Source organism: Mycteria americana, chromosome 7 (assembly GCF_035582795.1).
Source record: "Mycteria americana isolate JAX WOST 10 ecotype Jacksonville Zoo and Gardens chromosome 7, USCA_MyAme_1.0, whole genome shotgun sequence".
Taxonomy (NCBI): domain Eukaryota; kingdom Metazoa; phylum Chordata; class Aves; order Ciconiiformes; family Ciconiidae; genus Mycteria; species Mycteria americana.
The window spans coordinates 30,591,799-30,614,877 of record NC_134371.1 but is presented as its reverse complement, the minus strand read 5'-3'; the positions used below and the strand labels follow the sequence as shown (position 1 = coordinate 30,614,877).

The 23,079-nt window shown below is 42.5% G+C and overlaps 1 protein-coding gene across 5 annotated transcripts in view; it reads left to right on the top strand.

The window, feature by feature from the left end:
* Positions 1-912: 912 nt before the first annotated feature.
* FARP2 (FERM, ARH/RhoGEF and pleckstrin domain protein 2) overlaps positions 913-23,079 on the top strand; it is an 83,259-nt gene continuing 61,092 nt past the window's right edge. For 3 of the 5 annotated variants that reach the window (XM_075507768.1, XM_075507764.1, XM_075507769.1), the window contains exons 1-2: positions 913-1,067; positions 5,545-5,778. In XM_075507768.1, the coding sequence (XP_075363883.1) occupies positions 5,575-5,778 (204 nt within the window). In that variant the 5' untranslated portion in view covers positions 913-1,067; positions 5,545-5,574. Of the gene's footprint in view, positions 1,068-1,254; positions 2,150-5,340; positions 5,474-5,544; positions 5,779-23,079 lie in introns of those variants that run through there. The other 2 variants (XM_075507765.1, XM_075507766.1) reach the window with 2 other exon arrangements.

Below are 23,079 nucleotides of genomic sequence, written 5' to 3'. Positions count from 1 at the left end.
TGTCTGTGTTACTGAGGGACTGGCTTGCTGATTGGGGAGCGAGGAGGAGGATGATGTTCTGATAGTCTTCAGCCCCTTCGGTCATGGGCAGTGCCCGATGCCTCTGTGCTGGATCTCAGCACATGGGTGCAGCACCCTTGTCCTCTCCCACTCTGTAGTGCTGTGGCTCTTTCTATCCCTATTTAAAATCTGTCTGTTCGTGAAAAAGAGAGTTAACTAAATGAAGACCTGCAATGTTCATTATTCAAAGCATAATGTGTGGGATTTTGTTCCCTGAATCTTAGTGACTGGTTAATGGGATGGTATCTTCCCTAGAGCAGCGTTCACCTCTACAACTGGGACTTGTCAGTGTTTTGCACCCCTAGACAGAGCACCTGCTGGCTCTGGGTGCCTTGGTGTGTGCAGCTGTGTGATTTTATGTCTCTCTTTTTTGGGGTGAGGGACAGCCTCTGGTGAGCTAACTGTCCTTCAGCTCCAGCAGGAAAGGATTTGGCATAAATATTCTTTTAAAGCTTCCAACTCCCAGCACACTCCTCATGCTGGAAAAATACACTTTGGATTTTACTTTTTTTTTTTTAATAATCCTAAAAGCTTGGCAAAACGAATTAGTGTTGCAGGGAAGAGAAGGCCCTGCACGACGAAGCAGGAGGAGTGGAGCTTGGAAGACGGGATCGGTCTCTATCGTGTCTCCATCACTCTTGATCCTCTGTGTGCAGGGGCCTGGATGCCCCTGGGACTCCCGTACCCACGGCACGGTTTCTCCTCTGGTGACAACATTCCCTAGGGGACCCGGGGAGGAGAATGGAAGTAAGAGCAGGGCTGGCCCCGGAGCTGCGTCTCCCGCCCGCTGCCGGTGGCACAGGACCTCGCCGGGCCGGGCCACCGCCCCCGAAACCGGCGGCCCCGCCCCCTGCCGCCCAATGGCGGTGCGCGGCGGGCGGGGCAGGGCAGACGTTGGGCCAGTGTGCGCGGGCTGCGCTGGGCCGGCGCTCCTGCGGCGGCGCGCGGCGGGACGGCGCCCGTGACGGCCTGGCCTGGCCCGGCCCGGCCCGGCCCTTGGCGCGGAGGTGAGGCGCGGCGTTCCCCGCAGGCCTGGCGGGAGCTGAGGGGGCTGAGGGGGCCCGCAGGCCTGGCGGGAGCTGAGGGGGCCCCTAGCCGGGCCCTGGAGCGGAGCTGCCGGCGAGCGGCGCCCCAGGCCGGCGGCTCGGCTCGGCTCGGCTTGGCCCGTCTGCGCGTCTGGCGCTTCCGCGGCCGCTGTCGTGCGCTGCGGCCCCGGGCGGAGGCTTTCGCGCAGGAGCCCAGCCGGGGAGGGGTCCTGGCCCTGTCCGGTCCTGCCCGCGCCGCCGGAGGGTCTGTGCTCCTCGCTCCTCCGGCCCTGAGGACGGGGGCTCTGGTTGGCGGGGGGCTCCGGAGCGCCTTTCCCGGCGTGCTGCCGGCGGCCTGGCCTGGGCGGCTTCGCCACTTCCGTCTTGCACTGGGAGTGTTTGAGCACCTGCGCCCCAGCCCATCCCTTCTTTTCTGCATCCGCATCCCTCCGAGGGACTCCCCGGAGCTCGCCGGGGGTGCGAGGGGGTGGTGCTGCGTCGCCCTGCTGATTCCCTGTGATCAATTAAAGAAGCGCTCCTGAAGCCCCGCTCATCTGGCACGGACCAGCTGCGGTCCTTCTCCACCCTCCTTGCGCATCCAGCTCCTTCTAGGCAAGCGTGTGGTCTCCGGCACACGGTGCTGCCGGCTGCAGCAGTGCACCACTGCAGGAAAGAGCCATGAGACCCCTTTCGTGGTCGTGACGAGGGACGGTGTTAGTAACGGGAGTGAGGGGTCCAGGTTGAGGGAGAGGCATGCGGCTGGGCCCTCGTAGTCTTCATCCCTCTTTGTTGCAGTTGTTGGATTCCTCATGCATCAGTTGGTGCCGACTTGGTGTAGTGATGTTAACGGGTTGCTATTGCCTAGTGAGAAAGGTAAAAGAGGAAAGTTTGCTTCTGGTGGACTGAAAGGACCTGATTTGAGAGCTCCTGCTGAGAGTGCTTCATTGCTGCTCCGTGCGGGCTCCCACTGTGTGCAAGTGGTGGGGATCCCTTCCTACGGGAGGCACGGATCACCCTCCTCACACTGGGAAGCTGGCGTTACTTCAGACCAGCCTTCTGCATAGGTAAGGGATGGAGCATCATTGTGACTCTGTCACTGACCAAAAGACACCATACTTAGAGGAGTTCCTTTGAAAGCCCGTGGTATCTTGCACGGGCGTATCCGCCAGTGTAAGCTGCCTTTCCAGATTTGCTGCTAGCTGAAAAATGCTGTCTTGCTTCTGAAAAATGTTTATTCCATCCAAGTAGAAGATAAAATTCATTGCAACTTTGAAGCTATTTCAAAAAGGCAACAAAAACTACATAGCAACCTAAATTTTGTAAGTTTTTTTTCCCAGCTGCTTCTTCAGACTTACTTAGGGCTGAGAGCGACAGTCATTCTGTCACAGGGAGCTGATATAGCTTTGATGCCAGGTCTCTGTTTATAGGAAATTATCAGGATAAGTACTCAATGCAAAGTAGTTCAGGGTGGGTGAATGCAGGGAAGATTTTTTTTTTTTTCTTAGAACTGCTAATATTGCGGTAACATTGCATTTTAGTTTTGCATTGGTGAGGAGATAAATGAGATCTTGTTCTGGCTTGCCTGGGGTGGGAGACTCTCAATGGTGTCGGACGCTTTCTCTACTCTGCCCATAGAGCCTGTCGTTCTTCCTGGTACTTGCAGCCTGTCTCATGCTTCACTCTTTCATTTTCCTCCACCTTTCATTTAGACAGCCCCTTTAGCTGAAATGCTTCCTAAATCATGGCACAATGTTTTTTGTTAAGAAATGTGATGTGTAATCAGCTTACATAAAATACGATATGTAAATATAATCGGTGGTGAAACTGGAAATAGTGCTTGACTTGGTTAATACTCCTCACACTTTCGGTTTTTGAGGCAGTTGGAGCAGGCCAGGCTATTTGGGGATTTTTAATAATTTTAACGGCATTGGTAGCGTGCACTGGATGTGGCATGGGGAGATGCTCGCAACTGCCATGCAGCAGACAGGGCCCTGCTTTTCTAGGGGAACGTGCCTTGCTTCTGCACATTGTGTTTTCTGCCTAGGTGCTTGTTAGACCTTAAAAATCTGAATATATACTGACTGGGGACTAGTCTAGTGGTAAATATTTTTAGAATGTGTCATCAGCAAGACACGAGGCCAAGCCCCACTGAGTTTACTTTTCCTGTTAACATCTGTGAGAAAGGACTGCGACATCTGCCGTTTCTGTTTGACATGACTTTGGTCTCTCCTGGCTGGTAACCAAAGCCAGTAAAAGTACCCAGGAGCTCCTTGATTAGTCTGGAGTTGGGTGGCCTGCCTGCCTTGCCTTCAGGAGCCATCTGGCTTCAGCTGGAGGGGAGGCTGCCGAAGCTTCTCTGCCACGGGGCTGCTCCATTCACTGCCTCGGCTGTCACCGCTCACGTCATCTTCTTTTTGAGTAACTGCTGTGTCTGTCCCTTCCAATAGCTGTTAATTTAGAATGGGATGAATGTGTTCATGGAGTGCTAATTTTAAGAGCGGTTGTCTAATAAATAGTCTCAGGAGGAGCATAACTGATTCTGGGCAACTTCAGTTGCTTGTAAGCTGCTGAATGGCAGTAACAAAATCCTACCATACGGTTAAGTTATAAGGGACACAGCGTCAAGGGGATATAGATGATACTGAGCTATGGTTTCTCTTCAAATTGGCAGTTAAAGGTGTAACCTGGGCAACTGCTGATTTTTGCTGTTGTGGTGTTTTAAAATTTGTGACCTAAAAGTTTTCTCCTTGGCTGTGTAGCCACACAAACTGGGAAGTTTGGTGAAAGGATACGCACAAACCGGTCTGAGAAAGAAACTTGCTGCTGATTTGTCACCTGAAACTGGTAGGTCGGGCACTGGGCAGCGTACGCATGCTTTTAAGGTTTAGATCATCCTTCTCACGCTTTCTTGTCACATGTGTCATCAGCCAGGAGGCTGGAGGCAGTGGTCTCAAGCCATGCTGCTCGGGCAGGGCTCTGCAGCACTCGCAAGGGCTCTGAGAGACTGCTAACCGAAACAAGCCTTGTGGTAGGTGTAATTAGGTAGGTAGGAGGCATCTGTCTCCTCTCCTGTGATAAGTTCATCTGTAAAGGGGTCTGCAAGTATAAAAAGGAAAAAAAAAACCCAAACAAAAAACATTGAAACCCACTGGTCTACAAGACAGGAAGATTTTTGACCGATCTCTATGTGTGCAAGGATTAAAACCTAAAACCTTCCACTAGTATTTAACAACATGTAAGGCTGGCTCCATTTTAACTCCACAGAGCAGGCTGCCTACCTACTCAAAGCGTAGAGGGACAAAGGAATGTTTTCATGATCTGCCTCTCTCCTTTTTAGACAAAACATGTTTATTACAAAACAATAATCTAACACTTCATTGAATTTTTTGTAGTGTGGTGGCCATGCGAAGGCAGTCCCAGCGTCAGTCTCCACATACTTTTGATTGTTCAGACATAGGGTGGTATTTGGGAAATGCAACCAAAAGCACCAAGGAGCCTATTGGTTTCCGTGTTTTTCTGCTGGGCGCCTTGCACGTTGTTGCCAAATACTTCATGCCAGCGATGAGTGTGGGCCAGTGGCTTTGTTGGGCACGTTACATCCTGAGCACACATGCCTTGCATTCACGGAGACCCCGCTGCAATCCCCCTGCGAATATTGCTACTGCTTCTGTGGCATGGGAGAGCTGGGGAGAAGCATGGAGTTTTTTTCCCCCATGTCAAAGTAATCATTTGTTCTGCAACAACTGCCACCAAACCATGAAAGTAAGGATCATGATGTAGGAGTCAGCCTACTTGAACTAGTGTAGATTTCTGTAACTGAGATTTTTGCCCCCTGACTTAATCTGGGTACAGTGCAGGTTTGCTAATAAGGTGAAGAACTGTTATCTGTGGCAGAAATCTGTGTTATGAAGACTCTGAGCTGCCAGCATTGGTTGGAGTAGTTACAGTTTTGCATGAGTCATCAGTTTGGAGGATGAAGAAAATTAATTGTTCCTATTATCTTGGGGTGCAGTCTGATGTAGCAAAGTCAATGGGACAGCTAGGTACCAGTGAAAGGCAGAGTCCAGCCTTACCATCCACTGTCTGTTCCAGGTGGCTTTTCTTGTGCTGTCAGCAGCACTCATGCTGCTTGTGGTGACCTGGCTTAGGGAGCTAAATCAGCAGAAGAATTAACGGGAAATTAAAATGTCATTGTGTAAGGAGGGCAGAGGGCCCAGATTTGAGTATCCTATTTCCTAACCATGTTTTGGAATAGTTGTTGGTTTTTTTGCCACTTATTTTTCTTCCTAGCAGCTGGATTTTTGATCAGAGTTTCATCAACTTTATTATTGGTTTTGACAGCGGGATGAAGAGCATTAAATAAGGACTTTGTGTGTCATTGTGCTTCAGTGGGTAGTATTTTCATATGGGATATCAGTGGAAATTATCTTTCAGGCTGTAATCCTCTATTTTCTTCCAGGTTTCTTTAGACTCTGCTCACTGTTGAAAGATGGGAGAGACAGAAGGAACATACAGAGTCCTGCAGACTCCTGGCGCTCGTTTGGGTATCCAGAAGACCACGGGAGTGAGTACTTTGGAGCCAGGACAGAACCTCTCTACTGCAATGGCATCATCGCCTGCCAAAATGCACGAGCGGGACCTACCGATCAAAATAAAGATGTTGGACAACACGGTGGAAGTACTTGACATTGAGGTAAGAGAGGTTTAAACCTGTTTCAAGTACCCTTAGCCTCCAATAATGTAAAGCTTACAGGATGTGCTACTGTACAGAGCTGGGATGTTTTGAGGCAGTATCTGAATAAAGATTCCTGTAGGGATTTTACCTACTTACAAGTAGTTAAATGGGTAGCACATCTTGTTTTTTAAAAGCCTTTAAGTATAATAGATGTTTTGTGTTTTTAACAAACTTTAAATACAAGCACATACTGTAACAAGAAGCTTTAACTGTTATTTGCTTTGGGGGAACACCAACTATCTTCTGCCAAACTGTTCTTGCTTCCTGAGCCACATGCAGCTTTGTCAATTTGGCAGTTGGGAGAGCAGAAGGGCTTTTTTTAGTTACTGCTTTTTATTAATTATTTTAACGGTTTGTATCCTCTTCAAGTAAACTTGCTCCTATTTGAAAGCTTTTGCGTGTTGCCACACTTTGCGAGGGAGGCACCAGAGAAGGGGTAGCAGTGTTTCTGAAAATTTGTATTTGAATATGTGCTTGCTTAGCAGTTGGGGAAATCTGCCTTAAGAAGTACAAACCGCGCTCAGATTGGGGTGGTTCTGTTTTTAAATGATCAAAAATTTTTGTTTTTCAAATTCTTGTTTCATTCTCAGCGTTAACCTCAGACTTTAATTTTAGCTTGCCTGAAGATCTGTTGTTAGAAAACAGCTCTGTTCTAGTGAAGATACTCAGCTATCAGATATTCTTCATTAGTATCAAATTGACTTTATAATTAGCACTCATAGCCTTAATTTGTTGCATAGACTTAAACAGGTTTTTCCAAATAGAGTGAAAAAGATGTCTGTGGAGCTCCAAAGAAACAGTGGCTTTTGGGGATGTCTTCTACAGATTCTTGTCCAGCTATTCAGCTGTCAAACATGAAATCTGATTTTTTTTTTTTTTATGTTGTTGTTAACTTTGAGGCTATGCCTATATCCTCCCACCTGAGGACACAGCAAACCTATCCATCCCTCATTTACTGCATAGAACACAAAAGCCTCTTTTTTAAATTATGTTAGAATATAAAAAAAAAATAAATCTGCTGACCTTGGTTCTTTTGAAGTGTGGGTTTTGGTTTTTTTCTTCCCAAGTTGGTGTAGATGTTGATTCTAAAAAAGAAAAAAAAGAAAAAAAAAATCAAGCAACCTCCCCAACCCTGTAATTTTGAAAATCAGTGCAAGTCTACCGTAAGCCGTTAAAATCAAGAAAGAATTTATAACTCTTAGTTTCTGCCTTATTACATGAAGTCAATGACTAGAAATCTCCTGTATATTAGCATAGATGCTTTCCTTGTCTTCCTCGTCATATTTGTACCAACTCTGTCTGCTCTTCTCATGGAAATAATCCACTTTCCTCAGTAACCTTACCCTCTTCATCTTCCTGTATGACTCTTATCTGGCTCTTTCTGACACAGTCAAAGCCTGCTTTACTGTCTTCGATCTACTGCTGAAGGGAAATCTTTGACAACGCTTGCCTCTGACAACCTCAGAATCCTTTTTCACCTTCAGGCTTGCTGATGCTCAGGTGGCCCTGCAGTCCCGTCCTGGAGCTCTGCACTAGCTTCTCTGCTGTTCCCTAACCTCTGAGCACCCTCTCTTGGTTCCCCTCAGTTCTCGTCTGTGGTCGATATGGTTCACAATTTTTTTTTGAAATTGTCTTGACCTGGTTCTCCTTCGCCTGCTGGAACAGTCTTGACTGTATGTCCTTCCAGTTATCTTCATTGCTCTCTGGCTTCCATTGCAGGTCCAGTTTAGCTCCATCTTTAACCCCTTGTCTTATCCTACAGCACTTTGTTGTTAGTCTTTCCACCGAACACAAATTCAGCTGTGGCTCAGCTCTTCACGATGTCTCAACTCTTGACTGTCTCTCAGCTCCAAATCAGCCTTTGCCTGATGAAACTTGGTTTTGATATTTATATGTCAACATCAAGCTTCACATGTAAAAAAAATAAATTCCTTGCTTGCACTGTGTTTTTGACTTCTGTGAGTCATACTCCAGTCTCAACCTGTCTGACCAATAATGTAGTTTCTATTCACCTCCAATTCCTTCATTTCCTTTAGTGGGTCATCTCCTGTGGGCGTGCTGTACAATCTCTAGGATGGTACTGTTTAAATAAACAGCTAAAACTCATCCTATCCAGGACCACCTAATTTCACACCTTCATTGTTGCGATCACCTTCTCGTTGGCTTTAGCCTTTCCCGTCTTGCCTGCGTAGGTACCCATTTCACGTGTTGCAGTAAGAGTCAACCTGCTTAGTCGTTCCTACCAGCTGCTACTGCCTGACCAGTTTTTGCATCGCTCCACTGGCTCCCTCTCTTCTTTGAAGCTGCAAAGCTTCAAATGTGGGTTGCTTATCTCTGCTTTCAGTTTCCTTCAGGGCCCTACTTGTAGTCTGTGCAAGAAGGTGCTTGGCTCCATCCTCTAGCTGGGCTGCAATGTAGTACCTTTGTTGTTGTTGTGTTGTGTTTTTCCCATCAGGATGAGAGGTTTCCCATAATTAGGAACTATCTTAGTTTTCTCTTTTTACCTGGAAAGCTCTCTCTGGTTATGACCTCCACAGAAACACCTGAATTTGGGCAACTAGTGTGCTGAGGCCACAGTTAATATTGTACTATTCTTCTTTATGAGATCAGTCAGAACTGGGCAACATAGAAACTTTTGCCTTGTGTTGTAAGCTGCGAGGAGAAGGGGTCATCCTTTGTTCATCTGTAGAGCATGGAGCACAAAAAGGTTCATAGTCAGCAACTGTAGCATTAGCGTCCTACTAATACACCGCCTACGTCTCCTTACGTTTTTGTCTAAATGAGGTAGCAAATGATACCGAACAGGGATGAGGTATTAAATTGTAACCCTCTGCCTCCTAATTTGTTGGGTGGACTGGTGGGATAGCAGTAACTGCTGACTGCTGTTTGTGATGGAAAATTGAAATTTTTCACTTGAGGATTGAGAGCAAGAATTAGGAAAAGTCAGCCATATTTGCTGAATAAGTGGTGTGGGCTAACACAGACGTTTGTTTTTAAAAAGCAATGAGAGAAATTAATTCTAGCTGTCCTAGAGGGATTGAGGCTCTGATTGTAGGGCTGCTTGCCTGCTCCTCTTTGCTTTTGCAATTTTTTTCACTGGGTGTGGAAACAAGAGGGTGTTGTCTTCATTACCTGCTTCATGGGGTTTATGTTTATTGATTTCGGTCAGCAATAATTTTTCAGTGTAGTGGGACACAGACCTTTCTCATAGGTGCTGTTGGCACTGCCTTCTAATGGAGATGTAGCTTATGGCAAAAGGCAGGGGTTTTTTTTTCCCTCTTCAAATAATTTTCCCTTCTTTGTTTTAAGAACTATGGCAAATAACTTTTTACTGAGAAAAGTGGTGTGTCGGTGGAAGAGAGTGATTAGGCACAGGGGTCAGTTTCTGGAGAGGGGCCTTCTCTGTGTGACATGGTAGGGAAGCTGATGTGGGAGCCCTGTGTACTGCCTCGCTTGTGAAGCTGCCTAAAATGAGCCACATCAGTAATTTTAACCATACGGGATAAACGGGGTAGCTGCAATAACTATTTAATCCATGGAGCTTTTCCTTGTTATCCCCTCCTTTCTCCAAGATGCATTTAAAACACTTGCTTATCTCCTGGCAGGTGTTGGTGGATACTCTCGTTTGGTAGCTCTTCCTCATCACTTGGGTTTTTTAACTCTCCAAAGAGCAAGAAAAGAGACCGACAAAGTGGCATAACGGATGGGACAAGAACAAAATAGGAAAGGACAGTCTTTCTTTCATGTTATTGTTGTATCTAGAACAGTGTGTTAAAAGTTCAATATAGCTACATTCCACTGCCTTTTGTCTAAAATTCACTGTCTCTGTCTGCTCTCACCATCTGTACTGTAAGTTTTTCTTTCTAACTATGAATCTTGTTAATCAGTAAGAGGGAGCTATCCTTTAAAGTATGCTGGGGCAGAGCTCCTCTCCAGGAAATCTTTTGAATGTTAGGGGATGGAGAAATGTTCAAACATTTTCTAGAGTTTAAAAAACTGAAAATTGTGTATTTATGCTTTCTCCTTTCCCTCCCAAAACAGAAAAGAGAATGAAACATATCCATCCAAAGCTAGGCTGGAATATTATTATTTTAATGAGTTGTGTTTTTTTCCTTTTTTATGGCCAGCTTGTTTAGTCAGTTCAAATCTTGCATGTGCCATATCATGGGGTACCTGTCCTCTTCCTTCCAAGCTAAGTCTGTCCAAATGGGTGGTTTTGCAGACTACTACATGAATGATTGGAAAATTCAATTTAATTCAGACCGTGGGTACACTTCAAAGTAATCGGGGTTTTACAATAGAAGTTCTGCCAGCTTTCCCAATTTTCTTAAGAGATTAAACTTGGAGGCCTTTGATCAGCATTAAAAATATGGCAGACTTAAGTAGGAGGGCCTGGACTGGGTTTAGTTCACCAAAATGATCACTTGGTGAAATTATACTTGTCTGGTTATGGAAGACAATAAAATGTTCTGCAACAAAGGACAACTTAGGCTATAGGAATTTAGGGTATAGGAAGTTGTGATTTATACTTGCTGAAAGCTTTTGCATTGATTTGTGGTAGAGTTGGAAGAGGAGTGTATTACAGCAACAGACCAACGGGCCTGTCAAAGACATAGAGTGCAGCGTGTGCACTTGGGTTAGGGGAAACAAGGGGTCTTTTTGCATGGCATAGTTGGAAGAAGAGTGGTGTGCTGTCTTAAAATCCTGGTAAGTGAAATAGCAGGTTTAGTCAACAAGAAAGGGGTCAGACGTGCCACATCTTCTAGCTGCTTTCTCCAATGCAATAGTTTTTTTTGGGGGGTCTGTAGACAGGCAGACTGTAAAGTCTGCCTCTCTGGCCCAGTTTTCTCTTTGCACTAGCTTATAAGACATTTAATGGCATTGCTGCCATAATGTAATGTTTAATATTTGGTCTATATGTTGTTCCTTATGTAGGAAATACATGTGCTTGCTTTCTGAATTATGCTCTATGCTATGAAGAAGTGTCCCGGAAAAAAAAGTTTAGGTTATTATGCTTCAAGTTTACCAAACTCTGTTTGGGGAGAACTTGGCACCTCTTCGGTTGCATGTACTTCCTCTTCTCCTTCTGCTTGAACATAAAATAAAATTTGGGAGTGAGAAATACTTATGTGTTATATTATAGTTGAATTTTTCTGTATTTTCACCTGCTGAGAATGAATTCTGTAGAACTGTAATAGCCATAATAAAATCATAGCACAGTTTTTAACGCTCAGCAAAACCAAGTGGGTCTGCCTGCCTGTTTTACTCAATGGGAAAACTTAAACTATAATGTTTTTCTTTCATGTTATTCTTTGTTGGGTTGCTTTGAGCACACAAGTCTGGATTTTTTTAGTTTTGTTGTTTTTTTGTTTTTTTTTTTTTTAAATATAACGAAGTAACTTGCTTCTCAATAAAACGTAAGTCTTGGTGTTATGCACATGTTAATAGTATGAGTTAGCTTTATGTTGGTTTGAATTTGCCTGCGATTTCAACTAACTTGTGTTGGGATTTTGGTTTTGTCCTGCAATCTTACCATGCTCTAAACTTAAGTATTGTTTAAGGCTTTCTCTGTGGGTCAGGCTAGTGCAAGCGTTCTCGTGCCTCAGAGTGTGAAGGTGGGCCTTAGGAAAATGCTTTTTCATTTTGTTGGGTTTTTTCCTATTTTCTGTATTGCTACCAGGCCTATTGTTTCTTTGTATATGACTCAGTTTCTTGAAGGTGGTTGTATCTTTTCTCATTTTCTTACCAAGTACGTGAAACGCAGAGCGTGTTCTGCATCCGTGCAGTGCTGTGCGATACGTCCCTCTCCTTTTGATGTGGTGGGCTGCTTGGGAGAGAAACCCTTGACTCCACTGCCATTCATGAGAACAGGCTAGTCAAATAAGATTACACTTTTTCCCCATTGTATTTTCTTATTAGGTATTGTCTTCTTACTGGTCATGTCTATTTTGGAGTTTCCTTATGTACCCTGTGAAACTTACTATTATATTACTACAAAATTTAAGTGGCTTATTCTATACTAAGTTGAAAACAGCTACTTGATGGTTACTCTGTCCAATAGTGATACTGTCTTTGCTGGCCACCTATATGACTCTTCCTTGGTTTATTTAAATTTACAAATTGCATTATTAAAAGTGCAAAATTACTTTCCATCTGTATGTTTAGAATAGAATAGAGTAACTATGTTATTCTGGTTTCTGTGCAGTTTGCAGGCATCTGTAATTGAAAAGGTGTCATGAAAGCAGCACCTCTTAAGATGCCTGTTGTTTCTGACCAGCTGTGAGCCCACAGCCATGTGGGGGGGCCCTGAAATCAGGAGCTGTGCTGGGACCACGGGATGTTTTTGGTGCAGTGGAGGAAGCAATCTGACAGCTTCTATGTGCCTTGTGACTTCCTGTGGTTTGGAGAGAGTGTTTTCAGCTTGTGCACACTGAAAAATGCTGCTTATCAGTAACTTCTTACGGTAGTGTTAGAACCCCTAAGAACTTCGTTGGGGCTGAAGCAGAAATTATGCAGCTTAAAATGATGTTATTGAGCAGTTTTAAGTAAGAAATATGTGTCTGTTGAAAATGGAGAGCGTGCTGTGCGCACTGAAAAATGTATAACTCTGAAATGATTTTTCAGAGCGGACTGTGGCAAACCCTGAGCCAGTGTTTCAGCACTGCAGCTTCTCCAGCAGGACGGGGCAGCCTCCCGCCAGCTCTCTGGCAGAGCCAGGCTTTGACACGAGCTGCCCTCCTACCTCTCCCTTCACCTGCTTAGACCTTCCTTTCATAAAGGCTTTTTTCCTTCTGTGCTGTAAAAGTATTAACAGCTTAAATATGTCGGAAGTGGGAGGACAGGCTGCTTCTGAATCCTATTAAGCGCTATGCTGAAGGAATCAAGATGATGTGTTAGTCAGCTCAGTGTTTTTCTTCCCTGGCTGGGAAGAAATAGTCCAGAAAGAATCATAGCCAGATGTTTGTCATTGCTCCAGTTTGACTCTCCTAAATATGGCAAATAAGCTGCCTTAGGACTTATTTTTGTCTGACCTCAGAAGAGAAAGTTAGTAATTCACTATTCAAAATTTGAAGTTATTATAGGGTTTAAAAAGAAAGTAATTGAAGCTTTGCAATTTGTGTACTGTTTGATTCTACTATATATTTTTTAAAACCTGTTATTTTGTGTTTGGGAGCTTGACTTTTTGATGCTATGTAGGAACGTGGTATTGGGTGGGGAAAGGTAAAACCACAGCCATTTTATTGACAAGCATTTGGGGTATGTGTGGTTTTCTGTTTTGTTTGGTTTTTTTAAGGGAAAATGTGAATTTAAATTGTATTATAAAAACAATTTACTACTTTACATTTTTCTGGACATTAGGTGTCCCATTATGTGAAAAGAAAATTGAGTTATACTGCAGCAAAGGAGAAACAATCTGAATATTCCTTTACGAAAAGTCTATTATATGCACAAATAGCAACTTAAAACACAGAAACCATTTAGTAAAATGGTGATCAAGTGTTATCACAGTCCTTGAAATATGAATGTAGTAGATTGAGTTCACAACTGTTTGTATGGTTGTGATACACTATAGTGAGTATGCTTCACCACATGATGTGCATAGATGAAAAACTTGTATGGGTTCAGAAGAGTGAATTGAGGAACAGTATGAGAGCCACACTTACGTAGCTTAACACTGAGTTGGTGTAAAGCTGAACTGTTTTTAAGCTCTCTTTAATTTATTGTAAGCATACTGAGAACTTGCTGCCTGTAATTGTTCTGTCTGGATGAGATCTGATAAAGTAAACCAATGCATAACTTAATGGTCTTGGCATATGTGCAGTGGTACAATTCTTGTACTTAATTCCTTTTGGGTGCCTTCTGAAGTAACTGATATACAACATTCTAAAGAAAAAGCTGTTACCTGTTAGCCTTCTTACTAATTCCAATAATGCATCATTATCACTAATAAAGAAAGGAAATATTGTTATTTCTTAAACACTTCTGCAGAATGCCGGTGTTCATTTCTTTTTTCATAATCTAGTGACGAAGGATAGTGAAAATCAGCTGAAAGTAGTCTTATGCCATTCTATCAAAATAACAGTAAGAAATGCTGTATTCAAAAGAAAAAAAAAAAATTCTCTGGAAGCCTTATTTGCATGTGGGTGACATTCAAAGTGGGTTCCACAGATGGATAATTCTGTAGAATATATAGAGCCTGAAATGGGGGGGACAACAACCAAGAAACAACCCACAGTCAGCTAAAGACAGCTACAGAAATGCATTGTGCTAAGAGGCAGTTCAGAGAAATTTTAGGTTAGTGCCCACTGAAAAAAGGGACTTGATGTTGAGCAAGGATGGCGTCACCTGGTACCCGGCTGTTAAATAAACAGGGTTGCAAAAGCATACCTGTGTGTCATCTGTTTTTCCTTGCAACAAAACACATTTCTGGCAACGTCACGTTACCTACTTGTGTAAGAGGGAGACCATGTAAATTGAATATTTTAAAAATGGGGCTGTAGTGATGATACCTAGTGTAAAAGATTTACTTTTTAAGACTGTGATGTTGGATATGGAGGGGGGAATAACCATCTGTCTGACAGAGCAGTCATTCATGAATAAAAATAAGAAGTTTAAAAGAAAAGAAAAGGGGGAAAAAAAAAAGAGTATTGAGTGAGCTGCCAAGTAGTCTATATTGTGAGTTCAGAGATGCTCCTGGAAGTCTTTGAACAGCTTCTGCATGAGCTGCTGCCCTGACCTGAGCTGCATGGTCGAAACCCACAGGTACGAAATGTGGAGGGGAAACAAAAATTGCGCTCTCTAAATTGGAGTATATTGCTCTTTAGTAGTCTCTCTTCACTTGTAGTAGCACTTGTGATGCCTTTTTGACATGTTTGTAGCACCGTCCTTGGGTTTTGCGCACATGCATGTGTTTTGGATCGCTCTCATGATGGTGAAAGCACGTTTGAAAACATCACTTAAGAAGTCATTTCTTCCCAGCCTCACGGCAGAGGAACAGGAGATGAAGTATTTTAACTGCTCAGGCAAGAGAAACAATGGGAGTTCAGTTGCAGGCCTGCTTTCCCAGCAGCGAGATCTGGGCTGACGTGTTGACATCTCTGCAACCTGAGCTGCTGCTATTCTCCTCCAGCTGTCCCTGGCAGAAGGCTTGGGCACCGTAGTGGGAGCCTGAGCACAAAATGGGAGTGGTAAAATACCCATATTAGTTTAAAAAAAGGAAAGAGGACTTTGTAGAGACTCTATGTTAGACCTGTCTGACGTACTTCAACTGAAATCATGAAGGACGAGCATCACTGTGCCCCTCAGCCCACTTCTAGGGCAGCTCGCCTGAAGCCGGAGGTATAGGAGAGACTCCTGCTGGAAAGGGGGAAGTTAACAAAGCTTTGACCTTATCTAATCTGGCCTGTAGGTATTTATTAACCCATTGCCATGGTATTGAAGCTCTGCTCAAAGTACAGTGGCGGGTGATGTTAGAACAACTGGTACAATTTCAGTTTTGCACAAAATGAAAGCTAGTTTTGGCCTTTCCTGTAAAAATACCTAATTCATGTAAAGAATCTTTCACGATCGTCTTATTTCCTTAATGTTTTAAACTGTTTCCTTTGGGCAGGCTTCCTCAAGCGGTGCACCAACCTGGAGTACTCTAACACCTCATAGGGAAAGCCCAGGTCAAATCTGGTTGATACGAGCATGGATGATGGTTTTGAGACAAAAGCATAATTAATGGAGAAAGACTAGCAATATTTAGTAATCTTTTTTATGAACAAAGGGAAGCAAAGTAATGTCTGTGTTTAAAATGACTCTAAATCATAGGATTTTATTTATATACATATACACACATATTAAATGATGCTGTGCAAGTTCCTAGAGTACCTGCAGTCTAAATGCATGAAGTGGCCAGGCATGGTAGAGGGAGTGGGTGTAGGAAGGTGCAGTGGTTTGCACAAGTGTGTGGGATCTTGTAGCAAAGTTCGGGGGGGAAATTGAGATCATCAGTCTCCTAACTTCTAGTTTCTTAGCTTTATTATACTGTTTTACAGCTTGTATGAACAAAGTAGGTGCTTAGACATTCTGTTATGAACCTTAATTTCTTGAAGTGAAAAAAGGCTTTTTTTGAGAACGGCTATTAATGGGATACTGTCCGTTTTGGCAGCAGGACATTTTTATAACTAGGCACTTGTATCTGTCCTTGGTTATTTCAGCCACCAAGTTGTTTAAAGGCTTGAAATACTGCAGATATTTAATGTAGCATGCTGACGAGGCTGAGCCCTTTCAAGTATGTGCTTGATGTTTGAGGAAGGCTGTCAGTGCAGCGTTGCTCTGGCCCTTTGCAGATTATTTGAAATAGTATGTGTTGTTAAAAAAAAAAAAGGGGGGCAAAAAAAAAGCCCGTGTCACCATTAGCGCAATTTTTTGGTATTTTCACTACCGCGATCTTTGCTGCTGCGTGGGATCAGCCACCCCAAAGCAGCTGCTTTCCGTGGTACTGTCGCCGCTGTCATCTGAATGTTTAATTATTAGCAAGCATCAACTCTGGTGTCAAATCATCAAGCAGTAGCATCCTGCAAAACTCTTTCCAGTGGTGTGGTCCAGGGTTTTAGTTTGGGTGACTTACCTATTCCCCAGGTAGTCTAGAGCAGTGTATCAGGGGGTGCATGTTTGTATTTTTCTCTCTAGGTAATGAATGCAAATTTCTGCTTGATGCCCAGTATTTTTTATGTGGCTCTTCTGTATGCATGTAGCACTTGAGGACCATGTGTTGGTTGAATGCTTAACTGTGGTGCTGTTTTATTTTTCTCTGAGCACAATGTGTTTTATTTTGACTGCTCCAGATGTTTCAGCACAAGAGCACTTTTGGAACTTGGGACCATTTTTTGTCTCTACATGCTATCTACCTACATATACATTTCCCAGTCTCATTCACATAATTCCCTCCCTCTTGGGGATCTTTTCCCATGCCAACAAATTAGTGTTTTCCTACTTTCAGGCATCCAGCAAGTCTAGCCACTCTGGAAAAGCATGTTTGTTGAGTAGAGCTGGTTCATTTGGCAGTGAAGGGCTTTAACACTGCTTGAACCTTTAAATGGTAAGAAGTTTTAAAGCTAACCTTAATTAAATGAGCCAGAGGCTTACATTTCTAGAATAATTTGTCTGGCTGTGGATTCTGTTTAAAACAAACAAAAAAACCCCAACAAAACCAACCACTGAAATCTTAGGACAAAAAATCTTGGGGGGGGGAGGTTGGTCTTAGAATTATTTTTAAAACAAAGAATTATGGCCAATATGTGGTGTAATAATGTAACTTGAAATAGCTCAGAAATTTGTATTTGGTTTTGCAGCTTCCATATTTGAGTAAATAGGATTTCAATGCCATGTAGAAATACCATGACACACAGTATTTAAAAAGAGTGTACATTTTCAACTTGAAAATGTACTAACCTGGATTTGTGAAGAAGTTACATTTTCAGGTAACTTCAGATGCCATCACGGAAGAAGAAATCGTTTTCAAGGTGGTGGTGTATTCCCAAAGTTCAGTCTGTGACCGTGAAATAAGAAGTGCCATGTGGCTGCGGCTCAGGGCTGACGCGGATGTTCGTGTTGCTCTGACAGTGGTGCTTTCCAGTGTCCAGGGGCTGCCCTGCTGGCACAGTGATGGTGCTGGCCACAGGCATGGGAAATGAGGTCTGGTGATGGGTTTGGCTTCCTCGGGAGGTGCCGACGGTACTCCCAGCGCTGTGTAGAAAGGCTACTGCTGCAAATGGGAGACCTCCAGTGCACTGGCAGCTGGACTGTGCTCCCTTGGGTGGGAAAAAAAGTTTTTAAAAAAAAAAAAACAGTTCATACCAGTGACTAGGGTAGAAAATTGGAAGAAGTTTCACAAACCTTACCTGCATGCTGGGTTGACTCCTGTAGCTCTTAGCCCAATTCTGGAAGAACTCAGGATTGTCGTCTTCAGTAAGCAGCAGGTAGAGACTGCAGTGATGTGAAGCGGCGGGGAGGACCCTGTACGAGTGAGTCAAATCCCCTGACATCACAGGCTGTGCATCCGATGCTCTATAGGTTGTTAAATGCACTGCAAAGCCTTTTTGGTGTTGTCTTAGTAAAATAACCTGTAGTTGGGACCTGTCAGTACATAAGAGTGAGTAACATACATGTATTTAAAATACAGTTTTCTTCACAAACTATTAAAAGAAAAATTGAAGTAATTGAAGCTGAAAGTTATTGTTAAATGTTCAGATAATCAAAATGAAATTGTATTTAAGCAGTATTTGGCTGAGCACCAGTATTTGGCAGAGTTTGATATGTCTGTTGTTACCCATTTTTGTGGGGAGGCAGGGACTGTTTTCATTTGAGTTACTTGTTCCAATCAAAATTGAAGAAACTAATAAAATACTGAAAAAGTTGACAATTATTTTTTTAATTTTCCACTCTGCAGATTAAAAACTAGATATGGAGCCGAAAGGTCTTCTGGTTTTAGCCATGAAAACAAAAAGTTAATGGATGGTATTCCTTGCCATCTTATATTATTTCCTTCTTTCTAATAAATGGGGTTTAAACGTACACCCTGTATTCGTAAATGCAGTTTTTGTTTATATGTGGCAGCAATGATAGTTATGAATAGGGAGTTTTGAAGGCATTTTTTATGTATCCCGCTGCATTTGGACAGAGATCTAACAGATTACAAAAGGGCCGTAGATAAACAGAGCTACAAACTCACTGAAATGTTTGTATATTTCGGGTTAAGAAAGGAAATAACAAGTCTAGTGTGACTACTATGTTTAGTTGCTGATTGTCATTTTTTTAATTTGCCAAAAGGTGAGAAATCACTTTGTCATTAGGAAGACCACTGAAGTGCACCAAAAGAAGAAAAAATCCATGAATGGTGAAGGGGTCTTTATTTGAATCAGTTCAGTTTACTTTTTATGCCTGCACTTCTCTTTGGCCGCTTGCGGGACACTCTGTGTTGGCCGCTTGTCAGTGATGATGTCAAATACAAACTTCTTCCTCTCATGCAGGTACACTGCTTACTGGAGGATTTGGTCTCCCAACAGTTGTGGATTGCTGTAACACAAAAGCCAAGCTCAGCTGGTGTTTGCTGAAGTTGGGGGCCAGTGGCTCCTCCGGCTCTAGCTGCACAAGAATTTCCATTCTATACCTCTGCTTTATAACTCTCTGTTTTTTCCAAACTCTTGGCTTTTGGATTGGTGTGGTGGGGTTTTTTTTTGTTGTTTGTTTGTTTTTGTTTTGTTTTGTTTTCCCCTCCAGCGTAACTGCTGCCAAAAGTGGATTTCATTTTTGGAAAGTTTGAGCAAGGGCAGTTTGTCCATTTTGGAATATGAGAACAGTACTCATTATGAAAATACTGGGTTTTTTTGTTTTTTAAGTTAAAATACATGGAAGCAGAAAGTTAAGATGTTCTGGAAGACATGTTTGGGAGTTACTGAGGAAGAATTGGTTTTGATAATACTGAACTATGGTCTACTGAAAATCATAGGCTATGCGTTCCTAGTTTGTTTTTCTGTCTTCGTAAGCTAAAACGTTACGGCAGAGGGAGGATCTGCCATGTAGGTAGTGATATTTGAGAAAACAGGAAATAACAGTTGGGATGATAAAAATAACTGTCGTTCTGACTTTTTTTTATTTGTCTACATTTTACTCCTCTGTCCTAAAAATTGCTAACATTGAATATGTTTACTTTTCTGAGTAAAAAATACAGATACCTCCTTCAGTCAAGAAACTTCAGTTTAAAATGTTTGTTCCTATTAATTTCTGTTCCTGCCTGGTGCTGGCTTAGTGCTGAGGGAGGTCTGAAGGCGTTGCTCCTTCTGCATGGGGCAGGGGATTGCTACGCAGGTGTTTTGCCAGTGCAGGGTCCTCTGTAGCATCACCGCCTGTCAGGATACCCTGCTTGCACAGCTCTGAGGGATCTTTTCAAGCTTGATCTGGATATACAAATCGATTGGCAAAAATTTATTGTACTGAACAGTCTTCTAATGATGACTTGTTAAAATAGTCTGTAGTACAGTTAGAGCTGGGTCACTAGGGAAGGCTTTTGTTAGCTGCCTATTTAATTTTTTTTACCCTGTTTTTTTATTTTTTTTTTACGTGGAGTAATTCAGTAATATCCGTAGTCGTCGTCTTGGCAGCATATAAAGAGTAATTGAGATGCTTGGAATGGAAAGTATGCCATGTTGTGAATTTCTATTGAAAATAGGACCTTTCTGAAATGCATTCATGCAGCTTCTTGCCCTGATGTCAAAAGTACAGTAATTAAGTAATTACTTAAAAGATTTTTGCTTTGTGCTGCTTTTATGCAGATTAAACAATGACATGAAGCTACCCACTATATAACTTTAATTTTTGTCAATTTCAAAATGTTAAAGAAGCTTTTTGGAAAGGATGATTATAAATGTAACAAACAATTTGAGGAATTAAATAGCTCTAACAAGAGTTTTGTCACAGCATTTGAGACATAATAATAAAAGATTGTGTTCTGTCTCAAGCTTTTGTAACCCATTTTTATTTAAAAATAAAATAAAATTAATACTATTCTTTTAAAATGTGGCGTTGTTGTTGCTTTATACTTTGAAGGAAGTGCTATGAAATGATATTCAGCTTAGAATGAGGTTTTTCTTAACTTGTGATTGTAAATGACACCCAAAATTACAGTTGATAGCCCAGTCAAAATAATTTTACAGTTTTAACATTTGGATGGCACCTTTATATTTTAATCACTTGCAAAGCGCTCCCAGCTCCAACCATCTTATTTTCTTCATCTCCAGTTTCTCTTGAAGGGAGTGCAGGCTCAGCAGTGGAAGGAGAGAGGTGCCGGGGTACATGTGATACAGACTCTCTTTTTTGGGAGAAATGAAGGCAGCTGGACTGTCATTGGGCACGGAGCTTGATGGAGCCACATTTAAACTCAGTTTAAATGCCGTGTGTGGGAGAGACCGGCGTATTACTATCTGATCGGGATAATTTTAACGGCTGTCTATGACTAGCCATGGACAGGATGCAGTTTCCTTAATCAGCACAGCACACAGTTTGACTGTAAAACTTGTCTAACTGTTACCAGACATCTTTCACAAGTTAATCCAAGTTTATCAATTCTAACAGAAGGTGGTTGGAACCAGAATTACTGCTTATTTCAGAAATGAGAAATCTGACACTTGGAGTCACAGGACGTCTCCTGGTCAATGGCTTCTACAGGTTAATAGATCTATCCATCAAAGGCAGGCTGGCATGGCCCATCTTCTGCAGATGGAAGTATATGAGCTCGGTCAGGGTATCGCTGCATCCCCCCAAATATCACTAGCTAAAAAGCATTCCTTTCTCAAATCTGTGGTGCCTGTGACCAGTAGGCATACAGTAATAATAAATGCCTGTGTATCTGTACCTTAAAAAAAAAAAAAAGGGGGTCCTACTATATTTAGGACCTCTCTGTCCTTGATATTTCTTCTGTTACTATTTTAAGATTTATTCACAAGTGCAAAGCAAGAAATAGATTTCATTTGAAAGTTAAAAATATAATTTTCAAAATGCATTTTTCCAAGACCATGTGGGTCCTGTGGCAAGCAGTCTGTAACATGCCTGAGAAACATGCCTCTAGACAGAAGAGCAGGAACATTATTTACTGAAGATGTGGTTTACCATTACCTGTATCATTCTTTATTTCGTTGTCATAATTTAAAAACCAAAGCCCATACCCACAGAGTCTTCTGCAACCATATATTTTGGCTAAAAAAATTCAACTGTTTTCTTACAAAGAAAATGCCATTTTAGACATCACAAAACTTGTCCAGAAAAAGAGGAGAGTGCTTCTTCTCACCATGCTGTGTCATCTCCCAACCAGGCATGTCTGTATCCACTGAAGTTATGAAGAACTGGATCATGCCTCCTGACTTGCAGTTTTATTTGGGGGTTTCAGCATCAGTGGGCCTGATCCAGCATGGTACCAAGAAACTTTCTGAGTGAATGGTGTTTGTGCCAGATGAATTTGCCTGACCTATGCTTCACACCTGTGGTTGCCCTTATAGGTAACTGTGACTCATGAAAGCATGAATGAGAAGGACGAGCCAATCTTGTATCATTCTCGGTCCTTCTGTTTCTGTACTTTCCTCCTTGGTTATATATATAGTGTTGGATTCAGTCTGCTCCATTCACATCAGTGCGATTAGCAAAGCTATTTCAGATATGCAGTACTGCAAAGCTGTCATACTTCTTCTCGCTGAAGGTTTTTTTTTTTTTAAAGTGGTATAGAGGTATTTAGCTAAATTTCACAGTTCTAAAAACATCAACAGTTAATCTCTTTTTCCTGTAAGAAGCAATTACTTGAATTTTTATGCATCTCAGTAATGTGAAACAATTTCCCCAACTTTCACCATCTTTTTTTACTTTTTAAAATCCTCTTTATTTTAACCTAAAGTGGTCCATTCTTTCTGTTAGATATTTTCATTTGCACATTTTATTAAATTATTCTAATTCGATTACTAATTTATTATAATACCCAATACTTTTAAAAGATACACCATTTTGAGTTTAAAGAGTCAATTACAGAACTGTGTGCCAGCTTTGATGGGAAAGTCATAGAGTCTTCTGGCACTTTTACTTTTCCAAATAAACAAGACCTTAGTGGCATGAATGCCCGAGTTGTGTTCTGCTGGATAACCCAGCTGACCAGAGTGATGCCAGACCCTGTTGCCGCAGTTGCAGGCTTACTTCCATGGTCCAAGGTAGGACATAGATGTGAGTGGCCATGTTACCTCCTTCTGCAGCCTACGCTAGCCATCCTGCTAGCTTTTGTGCATTGCTGGAACAGGTACCAAGGGATGCGAAAGTCCTTTGGATTCTTTTCTGTGTGATCCGGATGGGCTGCTGTGCAGGTTCATAAATGCTATTTTTCTTGTGGTGGATGCTACAGTCATACAATAATAGATGCTGAGAGCAAGCTCATATGCAGACCCAAGCATAGTTGTTTTGGGTGTGCTGTGAAAGTTTCTCATTTTCTCCCATGTTACCATAGCTGCTTTCTGCCAATGTATTTTTGTGGCTCTGCACCTAACTTGACTGTGAAAAAGCCTAGCGAGTGGGTTTCTTGAGGGAGGGATTCATCGCAGATGACTTTACATAGAAGGCATGGTGCGAGAGGAGGGTGTTTGGGTTCCCATTATTAGCTATCCTGTTTATTTCTTAATTAACAGAATAAATACCAGAATAACACCTTGGGTTTTCTTGAACACTGTAAGAAAAAAGTCAGGG